Source organism: Simochromis diagramma, unplaced genomic scaffold (genome assembly GCF_900408965.1).
Source record: "Simochromis diagramma unplaced genomic scaffold, fSimDia1.1 OVJJ01000055.1, whole genome shotgun sequence".
NCBI classification, from domain to species: Eukaryota; Metazoa; Chordata; class Actinopteri; order Cichliformes; family Cichlidae; genus Simochromis; species Simochromis diagramma.
Window position 1 is genome coordinate 76,068 of NW_024387070.1, and position 11,479 is coordinate 87,546.

General features: G+C 43.7%; 1 protein-coding gene across 1 annotated transcript; it reads right to left on the minus strand.

Annotated features, from left to right (window-relative positions):
- Positions 1–2,639: 2,639 nt before the first annotated feature.
- On the minus strand, positions 2,640–4,298 carry gh1 (growth hormone 1). The gene is made up of 6 exons (XM_040045361.1): positions 4,209–4,298; positions 3,982–4,115; positions 3,445–3,561; positions 3,199–3,342; positions 2,980–3,126; positions 2,640–2,900 (listed from the first exon to the last, which is right to left on the minus strand). Exons 1-6 carry the CDS (start codon positions 4,225–4,227, stop codon positions 2,838–2,840), a joined length of 624 nt encoding a protein of 207 aa, XP_039901295.1. The 5' UTR covers positions 4,228–4,298; the 3' UTR covers positions 2,640–2,837.
- Between the last annotated feature and the right edge of the window lie 7,181 nt (positions 4,299–11,479).

An 11,479-nucleotide genomic window follows, 5' to 3' on the forward strand; every position in this document is an offset into this window, starting at 1 on the left:
TATTAGAAGAACTGTTGGCATTAATTAGACCTGTTCATGTATCGGTTGGTTAAACTGTCAGCTAATGTGCTAACGTAAACATCAGAAAAATAAAAGAAAGTTTCCATCACAAATTATTTTTTGTGGATTCATATCTAATATTTTATAATCCATAAATGTATAAATGAGACAAACTGATTACAAAGTTTTGTTCATCTTTTCCTATTGATAAGACTCCCCTAAATAATTAAATGATGTTTTTTTTTTCACCGTCTGCCACAGCGATACCTTGTTATGGGTGTTTGGTTTTTTACATTGATTTCACCTTAAAAATTGACATGCTGGAGAACTTTTTCTGCAATGTCACTTTTTTATCAGGTAGTTCCACTGGTCCATCTCACCTAAGCATGTTCTTTTTCTCTGTATGTATTATTGTGTGAATGTGTGTGTGAATGGGTGAATGACTGAATGTAGTGTGAAGCGCTTTAGGGTCCTTAGGGACTAGAAAAGCGCTATACAAATGCAGGCAATTTTTACCATTGTAGGGTCTACCTTACAATATAAAGCGCCTTGAGCCGACTGTTGTTGTGATTTGGCACTGTGTAAATAAAATTGAATTGAACTGAACTAAGACCAAAGTGAGGGTCACCCATCAGTCTGGGGTGATGGGATGAAGACAGGACAAAGAGCCAGTGATTAATAATAACTAATGATTCAGTGCAGAGAGGCGTAAAAACACATAGTGAGTGAAGAAGAAACACCCAGTGCATCATGGGAATCCCCCAGCAGCCTAGGTGTGTGGCCATGAGCCTGACACAGACACTATACCTCAAGTCAATATTCAATTCAATTGTATATATGCAGCACCAAATCACAACAACAGTCGCCTCAAGGTGCTTCATATTGTAAGGCAGAGGCTAGAATAACAGAGTCTTATATGGTTACTATGTGCACAGACAACAAGGCAGAAAGGTAAAATTCTGGCTTCATTTTTGTACAGTGGGATGAAGTGCAGCCAGGTCGGCCATCTTTTCTACAGTCACTGCTCTGTAGTTACTCTTGTCTGTCCAGGCAGTTTCTCAGTTACACTGTTTTCAAGAAACAGCAGACATAAACTGAAACAAGCTTCTTTTGCTCAGCAATGCGCACACAGAAAGCAACCTCTCTGCCGAATCTGCAAAAAATAAAACTGTTAACGTGTTAGATTAATGCCTAAAAGTAAAAATGCATGTGGCACAGTAACATAGTAACTGGGACGGCTCGTGATCTGACGGTAAATAATAATAATGGATTGCATTTATATAGCGCTTTTCGAGACCCTCAAAGCGCTTTACAATGCCACTATTCATTCACTCTCACATTCACACACTGGTGGAGGCAGCTACAGTTGTAGCCACAGCTGCCCTGGGGCAGACTGACAGAAGCGAGGCTGCCATATCGCGCCATCGGCCCCTCTGGCTATCACCAGTAGGCGGTAGGTGAAGTGTCTTGCCCAAGGACACAACGACCGAGACTGTCCGAGCCGGCGCTCAAACCGGAAACCTTCTGATTACAAGACGAACTGCCAGGTCTTGAGCCATGATCGCCCCAATGTTTAGTGTTCTTCTGGACATTGTACAAATCAGCTGTCCACACAGATGTTAGGTTTGTAGTTATGCAGCTTTCCTCTGGAGAAATCCTGAGCTCTAATCAGAACTCTTTGCACGGTGCTCAGTGATTTCTATCAGAAGAGTTATTTCTTAAATCAAAAGCATATTGATTCTCCATCAACCTGCTCTGATTGATCTGACTTGCTGTGCTGTTTTCAGAGATAAACGTGAAACCTGTGCTCACACTGGACTTCGGAGCTGTCAGGGTCCTGGGCCAGTGACCCAGTGTTTTGAGTTTTGCATTGTGGTGGTCCCATGATCAAAAGGTCGGGGATTCGAATCCACTGAACGGCTACCCTGAGGTACCCCTCAGCAACATACCATCCCTAGACACTGCTCCCCAGGCACCCAATGGCTGCCCACTGCTTCACAGAGTGAATGGGTTAAATACAGAGAGGAATTTCCCCACGGGGATCAATAAAGTATACATTATTATTATTACTATATAACTTTGATTTTGTCAGTATTTATCATTTCTAGTCTTTTGGTTTTATTGCTGGTGTTCTTAATATTCTGGTTTTTGTCTGTTCCATGGTTGCTTGGTCTCCCCTGTCAGTTGTGAAAATGTATGCTATGTCTTCTAATGATGCTGCCTAAGGGAAGCATGTATAATGTAAACAGAATTGGTCCTAGCACTGAACCCTGTGGAACTCCATAATTAACCTCAGTGTGTGAAGAGGACTCTCCATTTACATGCACAAACTGGAGTCTATTAGTTAGATATGATAGAAACCGCTGCAGCACAGTACCTGTAATACCTACAGCATGTTCTAATCACTCTAATAGGATATTATGGAGTATCGAACGCTGCACTGAGGTCTAGCAGGACAAGCACAGAGATGAATCCACTGTCAGAGGCCACGAGAAGATAATTTCTAAGCTGAAGTGTTCGAGTCAGTTTTTCTGCCATCGATATGGACCTCAGCTTACGTCAGCGTATGTTTCTGTGTAAGAAGTCACAGCATAGAGAATAAATCCCCCAAATAAACCAGAAAGAACAGACTCTACACATAAATGCAACACATTTATTTCACAGAATGACATCATTTCCTGTTCACACCTTGCATCACAGTTATGTCAGAAAAACTTACGATGTCATGATTACCACTGCTATTATTATGCTATTGCTAATGCTAACACATGTAAGCAGAGTTTGCTAACATGAGGGCGGGGCTACAGAGCAAGTATCAGTATCAATATCAGGTGGAGTTACAGAGTGCAGTTTGCTTCCGGAGAGAGTCGACATTTAGCCACCGTCAGGTAGGTCTCCACCTGTAACACAAATGTCATCTTCACCATCATTACATCATTGTCATCATCACAGTGACATCACCATTATCCACTGCCTCACCTTGTGCATGTCCTTCTTGAAGCAAGCTAGCAATTCATAAGTTTGTCTCAGTGATTCGTTGCCTCCCAGACTTTGATAATAGTTTCCGTAAGGAGCGTGCTGGAGGGCGTCGCTGTCAGGATAATTCTCTGCTTCATCCTGATTGGCCTGTAGGGTCAGGTGGTTAGTTGCATTGGTACCATACATGGAGCAATATGTTTGTGGAATTTATCTTCTCACCCTGATCAGCAGCAAGATTCCCGTTTTAAGCTCAGACAGCCTTGGTGAAATCTGGTTCCTCAGAGAGGAACCTCCAGAGAGAGAGCGACTGGGAAACTCCCAGGACTCGACCAGTCGATAGGAGATCGACAGCAGCTTCAGGACCTGTGACCCATCAATAAGCAGACAACAGCTTCAGAAGATTTGTGCATGTGTAGTACTGTGTACTGCTGTGCAGTGTTGCGTAGTACTGTGTAGTTTAATGACCGAGCTGCGCTGCGTCTCGTGTTTGTCAATCGGGCTGATGATGTAATCAGAGTTGCAGAAATCCTGCAGGAAGATCTTGTTGAGCTGACGCTGCTCCTCTGTCTGCAGAGAGCTCTCCTATGACACACAAAAATACACAGGTACATACAAAAATACAAAAAATACACAGGAATACCGGTGTTTTATTCCAATGTTAGTTCTGACAGCAAATTTTAATATCATTTCATAATTCTTAACTGAATATCCTGAGATTATAGCTGACTGTGACTAAAATGTAAAGTGTAAACGTCTGCTGTGTTTTTACCAGTGACAGTTCACAAAGTGTCTCAGTTCCCTTGACATCAAATCTGAAGTGTGTCCATATGTCTGTGTGCATCTAAACTCACTGCACACGTTGAATATGCAGAACATTTTGTTGAACACATTTTGAACATAGTTTCTGTCCTGTGCATTACATTTAGTCTTTTTCAGAAAGAAGAAAGATTGTTGATGAAGGTGTTGGTGAACTCTTGTCTGTCTGAGCTACTGCAGGCTTACAAAGTCCGAGAAGAGTCTCTGGGCGAGCAGGTGCAGGTGCGTGACTCTGTTGACTGCAATGGAGAACAAACGCTGGCTGTCTGTGATCTGCTGAGAGGAGACGCCCAAACACACGACCGACAGCAGGAGGACGACTGACAGACAGACAGTTTCAGACTTTGTTAAACATCGGTTTACTTTGCATAAAGCAGCGGCCCCTTCTTGTGGTGGAAGCCCAGATGTCTTACCCGAGTCCATGGCTGGCATCAGTTCAGGCTCTGTTTGCGGCTCAGACGATTATGATGTGAGTCGGTGGTTCTGATGTTTTCAGCTCAGAGTTTTTGCTTTTATAGTTGAAAACTAGATGTTTAAATTCATCAGGAGAAATGTGATGCAAGCAAACATGTGTGCCTAAGTCTAATTAACATTAACACCTCAATCATCATATTGATGCTACATGAAAAACACACCGCTGGTGACTAAAGTGCTTTGACATCCAACATGTTTGTTAATACTTAAAAGGAGATCTAATGTAAAGTTTTTTAAGAACTCCAAAATATTTATATCAAATCAAATTTTTCAGGTGAAAAGATTTTATTCGAGCTTTAATCCACACAGAAGTCACTTCGAACTCCACGTGTTGAGTCTGGCCAGAAATGTTCACACCGACAGTTTGACATTTGTTCAGGTTTTCATGATGACAGACAGTAGTGCTCGCTTTGATGACTCACAATCACCTGTTGTTGACTGAACATTCAGTCATTAAACTAAATTCTGAAATAAAGGTTGACACAATTTAACATTCATGCTTTATCAGTTGGACCTGCAAACACTTTAATGAAACTTACATTAAAGTGCAGCTATTTCATAATTCAATTCAATTCAATTCAATTTTATTTATATAGCGCCAAATCACAACAAAAGTCGCCTCAAGGCGCTTCATAGATACAGAGAAAAACCCAACAATCATATGACCCCCTATGAGCAAGCACTTTGGCGACAGTGGGAAGGAAAAACTCCCTTTTAACAGGAAGAAACCTCCGGCAGAACCAGGCTCAGGGAGGGGCGGCCATCTGCTGCGACCGGTTGGGGTGAGAGAAGGAAGACAGGATAAAGACATGCTGTGGAAGAGAGACAGAGGTTAATAACAGATATGATTCAATGCAGAGAGGTCTATTAATACATAGTGAGTGAGAAAGGTGACTGGAAAGGAAAAACTCAATTCAAGGTTCAATTCAATTAATTCAAGGTTCCTTCTCCCCATTCTGTTCCTCAGGTGTCATATCATACTGGGCCGAGCCATGGACACATTTACAGGTGAAATCAGTCACACGATGGAGAATCAAGTACACTAGATATAATTAAAACCACAAAGTAAAACTTATGTGTGCTACGTTCAATCCATAGTTCCTGCTGATGCTGATAAGCTTTTGATGTGTACTGGACTAAAGTCTAAAGTCAGCAGTGTTACCATTACAGCAACATGATTGTGTTTAATAATGAGGATAATTCATTGGGAGACCCCCCTCAGATGCCATTGTGATCATGAACGACTCTGTGATGAAGAATTGATCAAATCTGAAAGTTCGAAAGATGTATTTAAAACTTGCACAGCGACATCAGCAAACATCAGCCTGCATCGAGGGTGAAGCACTGAAAACTTTCTATAGCACGATTCTGTCTCCATACGGCCTGTGCCTGCTCCCATCATCTCAAAAAAAGAGTAAAAAATAAAAAATCTGCACCAGATAGTAAAACAGTTAAATGTAGACGAGCAATTCGCTCTCTCAGGTGTGGGTTTCTGTCTCACCTGTGGCTTTCCTGCTCTCGTTTTCTCCTCACTTGGCATGCCATCTATAATCCGGTTTGAGATCCTTCCCAGACGCCTTAATGCCCACTCACATTCTGTGCTATTTGACCTCAGTAAGTCACATAACAGGGTGGGGCTAGGTCTCACAAACTTGGCTGATAGTGACCCACACCTGTTTTCAAACCTTGGCTCATGTGATTATGAGCCAAGTGAAATAGTTTCATGTGAAAATTTCATGTATTTTCAATTTCATGTAATTTCACATATTTCATGTGAAATAGAAAGATGGCGCCGGTGAGGTCGGCTGCCGTCACGACTGCTCCGACCACTTTTTCTTTGTCTTTGTTTTTTAAGTTAGTTTTCAGCGTTTCTAATTCGGCAAAATCACCACCATTGGGTACATTAGGTATGACAGTGACACTCTTGTTTCTATTGGTTTACAATGTACTCACAATTTGAAGTTTTTAACTCCGGATCCGAGCTGGCCGAGTGAGATCTTGAGGGAGAACAAAGGGAAGCGGCGGCGGCCTAGAGGGAAGCGAGCCGGCGTCAGGAACAGGCTGAGAGCTCGTGCACACCGCACACCTCTGCCTAGCATCCTGCTCGCCAACGTCCAGTCACTGGAGAACAAGCTTGACGACCTCAGGGCCAGGGTGAAGTTCCAGAGAGACATTCGGGACTGCAATCTCCTCTGCTTCACCGAGACATGGCTGAACCCAGCGGTGCCGGACCACGCCATCCAGCCGGCCGAGTTCTTCTCGGTTCACCGCATGGACAGGACACGGGACTCGGGGAAGTCAAGGGGAGGCGGCGTGTGTTTAATGGTGAACAACAACTGGTGCAACAGTGCGAACGTTGTTCCTCTCACACGCTCCTGCACACCAAATCTGGAACTACTGTCCATCATGTGTCGTCCTTTTTATCTACCTCGGGAATTTACATCGGTCATTATAAGTGCCGTTTATATTCCACCACAAGCGGACACGGTCACCGCCTTATGCGAGCTGCATGAGGCACTCACACAGCACCAGACACAACACCGGGACGCTGCGCTTATTGTGACGGGGGACTTTAATAGCGCCAACCTCAAACGCGCAGCGCCGAACTTTTATCAACACACCTCCTGCCCCACCAGAGGTGAAAGGACACTGGACCACTGCTACACTACGGTCAAGGACGGCTACAAGGCACAATCCCGCCCTCCTTTTGGCAAATCTGATCACGCCGCCATCTTCCTCATCCCAAAATACAAACAAAGGCTGAAACAGGAAGTTCCGGTTCAGAGGAAGGTCGCGCGCTGGACGGATCAATCGGTGGCCGCGTTACAGGACGCACTCGATGACGCAGACTGGGGCATGTTCAGAAACAGCTCCGATGATGATGTCAACGTGTTTACGGAAGCGGTTGTGGGATTCATCGGGAAACTAGCGGATGATACCGTGGAGACAAAGACTATCACAACGTTTCCCAACCAGAAGCCGTGGGTGGATAAAACCATCCGCGACGCTCTGAGATCCCGCACCGCTGCCTACAACACGGGACTCATGACGGGGGACATGGACCCGTACAAAGCCGCGTCATATAACGTGCGGAGGGCGGTGAAAGAGGCGAAGCAGCGCTACGGGAGGAAACTAGAGTCACAACTCCAACAGAGTGACTCTAGGAGCCTGTGGCGGGGACTAAGGACAATAACGGACTATAAAGCACCAACAACCGGTATGACGAACGCGGCCGTGACTCTGGCAGACGAGCTGAACACTTTCTATGCTCGCTTCGAGGCTGCAGCTAAGGACTCCAACAATGCTAGTGTTAGCGGCGCTAACGGCTGCAGACAGGAAGATACTGCCAGCACCGGAAACGTGCTCGTCATCTCCGAGCATGAAGTAAGGAGAGCCTTCAAGAGAGTGAACACCAGGAAAGCAGCAGGCCCAGACGGCATCCCAGGTCGTATCCTAAGAGACTGCGCATACCAGCTAGCTCCTGTGTTCACTGAGATATTCAACATCTCTCTATCTCAGTCGGTGATCCCCACATGCTTCAAAGAGTCCATCATTGTTCCTGTCCCGAAGAAACCCCACCCTGCTTCTCTCAATGACTATCGCCCTGTAGCCCTCACCTCAGTAGTGATGAAGTGCTTTGAACGCCTGGTCAGAGACTTCATCATTTCTTCACTACCAGACACACTGGACCCACTACAGTTTGCTTACCGTCCAAATCGTTCCACAGACGATGCCATCTCTCATCTCCTCCACACATCACTCACTCACTTGGACACTAGAAGGGGGAATTATGTTAAAATGCTCTTCATAGACTACAGCTCTGCATTTAACACCATAATTCCCTCCACACTCACCACCAAGCTGGAGCATCTGGGACTCAGCTCATCTATGTGTCTGTGGATCTCCAACTTCCTAACTGGCAGACCACAGGCAGTAAGGATGGGCGGACATGTCTCAGCCTCCACCACTCTCAGCACTGGAGCCCCCCAGGGGTGTGTTCTGAGCCCCCTGCTGTACTCTTTGTACACATATGACTGTGTGGCCACTACCAGCTCCACCACCATCATCAAGTTTGCTGACGACACCGTCGTGGTGGGCCTGATCTCTGATAACAACGAGACGGCCTACCTGAAGGAGATTAGGAATCTGGAGAACTGGTGCTAGAGGAACAACCTCCTTCTAAACGTCAGTAAGACAAAGGAGCTGATAGTGGACTTCAGCACTAAGCAGGAGAGGAACTACCAGACCCCTGTCATCAACGAGTGCCCAGTGGAGAGAGTGGACAGCTTCAAATACCTCGGAGTTCACATCACGCAGGACCTGTCATGGTCCTGTCACATCAACACCGTGGTGAAAAAGGCCCGTCAGCGTCTCTACCACCTCAGACGCTTGAGAGACTTCCAACTGCCCTCCAAGGTGCTCAGGAACTTTTACTCGTGCACCATAGAGAGCATCCTGACGGGAAACATCTTAACCTGGTTCGGGAACAGCACCATGCAGGACAGATGAGCTCTACAGAGGGTTGTGCGGTCAGCTGAGCGCACCATCCGCTCCGAGCTCCCTGACCTGCACTCAATCTACAGCAGGCGGTGCTGGACCAAGGCCAGGAAGATCGTGAAGGACCTCAGCCATCCCAACAACAGACTGTTCTCTCTGTTGAGGTCAGGAAAGCGATTCCGCTCCCTGAAGACCAACACAGAGAGACTGAGGAGGAGCTTCTTCCCGCAGGCGATACGGTCTCTCAATCACACCACCACACAGTACTGACCCACACATACAGTTCTTACACACACTGGACATTCTGGACATTGTTTTCACTTCACTACTTAAATCACGCTGCTGTTATTGTGTATATATTTATTTATATTTCTTCATACATTCTTATATAGTTCTATATTGTGTATTTTGTTGTACAGTTATTTTATTTTCAACTTTAATTTATATATTTTATCTTATTCTCCCAGTTAAATTTACCCTTCATTCTAATTTGTGTTGTACAGTTATTTCATTTTTAACCTTAATCTATATTTTATTCCTTCCTAGTTAAATTTACCCTTTTTAATTTTTCATATTTATTTCCTATCTTATTCATAGCCTTTTCCTTTTTTGTTTTCTTTAGGTCACGAGCAGTTGTCCAAGCATTTCACTACATATCGTACTGTGTATGACTGTGTACGTGACAAATAAAATTTGAATTTGAATTTGATTAGATAGGTGATCAATAGTGGGTCAGCGACCCCTTAAGGATTCTCCCAATGGGACTAAAAAATTTGTGAGTCTACACCAGTTGGTCTTTGAACTGAAGAAGCTTCTCGGATGAAACATATTCAAGAACCTTAAAGAAGTCCAGATGCTTTTCTTTCCAAACTCCTTTGATAACCATGACCTGGATGACTGAGAACCTTCACAGAAAGCTTCCTAGGATATTTAAAAGTAGATTTGGAGCCAGATATGCTGCAATAGATTTAGTTGTCTGTAGGTTTCCCATGATGCACTGGGTGCATCTTCTGCACCCAGCTTTTTCACTCCTGATGTGTTTAATCATGAGTTATTAATACTCTGGCTCTCTTCCACAGCGTATCTTTGTTCTTTCTTCCTCCTGTGCTTTTGTTCAGCAGCTGCATTGATGGTGGAAGATGATTTGGATCCCAGTGAATAGATATAAAAAGACGTAGAAAGGAGAAAATCTTGTGCAGTCTCTATATGAAATGTGCTTGAAGTTGTAGAAAGTCTTTCTTTAAACTAAGAACCATGTGTGTATTGTAAATGTTCCCTCTAAGCTGCGCACGTGCGCAATTGCGCACTGCTGGCACGGTCTCTGTGCACAGAAAATCTGCGATGCCACCTTATCCCACAGTCCAGCCAATGATGCGATTCACATTCGTATATACGCAGCTAATCAACGCGGTTGACAGGCTCTGACAGCGTCCTTATGTGCCGACACCGGTGTTTTAGCGAGCAAAACTGATGTGGAGTGAAGCCACGTTAATGACAACATGTACAACCATTGGAGATGTGAGCAGGACAGACGGAACAACTGACAGACAAAGTGTGGACTTTATAGCAGTTTTTAAATTGTGTTGATCGGCCACGTAAAACCAGAGTTATGATAAAAATATCTGCAATGTTTGTTTTTCTTCCTGAATACTGTCGTTGTTTATATTTACTGCGGGAAGAAACGGTAAAAACGGCGTTTTATTAGGAAAACGCTCGAAAGCCTGTGAGCAAAAACGACACCAAAAACCCCGCCCTTTCCTATTGGTGGAAAAATGTACCATGTGGACCAATCAAAAAATGATATGGCAACATGACATTTAGTTGTTTAGGGAGGGGGAAGTTTTAGGAGTGACGGCGGTGTTTTGAGATGTGAGAGATTTGCGACGTTTAACGCAAATCTTGCATCAGCAATTCAGCATCACTCTGAGACAGGATGTTTCTAACTTTAGAGATATTATGCAAATGCAAACAGCAGCCCTACATATTTGATATTCGCATTGGAGGATATCCTGTTAAAAATGACTGTGGGATTCACTTGGAAAAATAAGGCAGGCTTTATTTATCTGTTGCACTTTTGCCAGGGGATACAAAATGTCCAAACTTCTTGTTTTAATGTTGAGCTGGTCCTTTTTGTTTGATTATCTAACAGACGATGTTCCTGGACACACAGCGAGTCTGATGGTCCAAAACAGAAAAATTATCAGAGAAAATAGTTAAAGATCCCAGCCCTTTGTCTCTATGAGGAAGCTAGTGTTTCAGATCTTCTTCTTCCGTTGGTGTAGTCTTTAGGTTTGGTGTAGTCTTTAGGGATAGGTTTTTAGCTTGTCAAATGCTGCATGTAAACTTCCTCTAAAGAAAAAAAACTGAAGATCTTTATTTTCCCTGAAGAACTGAAGCAGAACTTTAACCTGAACAGAAAACACTTTTAAAGTTTCTCAGGTCAGCCATTTATCAAATTAACATTTTTCTGATGATGATTTTTTTTGTAATTAAAGTTTTTTATTATTTTGGACATTTAAAAAAAACATAACATAACAACCCAAAACAACAAAAAACACATTCAGTGAAGAAATAAAAAATAACAATAAATAAATAAGAAGATAAGATAAAACTTTATTAATCCCTCGGGTGGGTTCCTCTGGGAAATTCGGTTTCCAAAAGCACAGCATCGACAGAAGTTACAGAGCGTGAGCAGTATATTATATATATATAC

Coding starts and splice junctions, on each gene's coding strand:
- gh1 (XM_040045361.1), bottom strand. Junction 3,562..3,981: donor AGAGACTCTTCTCGGACTTT/GTAAGCCTGCAG, acceptor TGTGTGTCATAG/GAGAGCTCTCTGCAGACAGA. Junction 2,901..2,979: donor TCAAGAAGGACATGCACAAG/GTGAGGCAGTGG, acceptor TTTGTGTTACAG/GTGGAGACCTACCTGACGGT.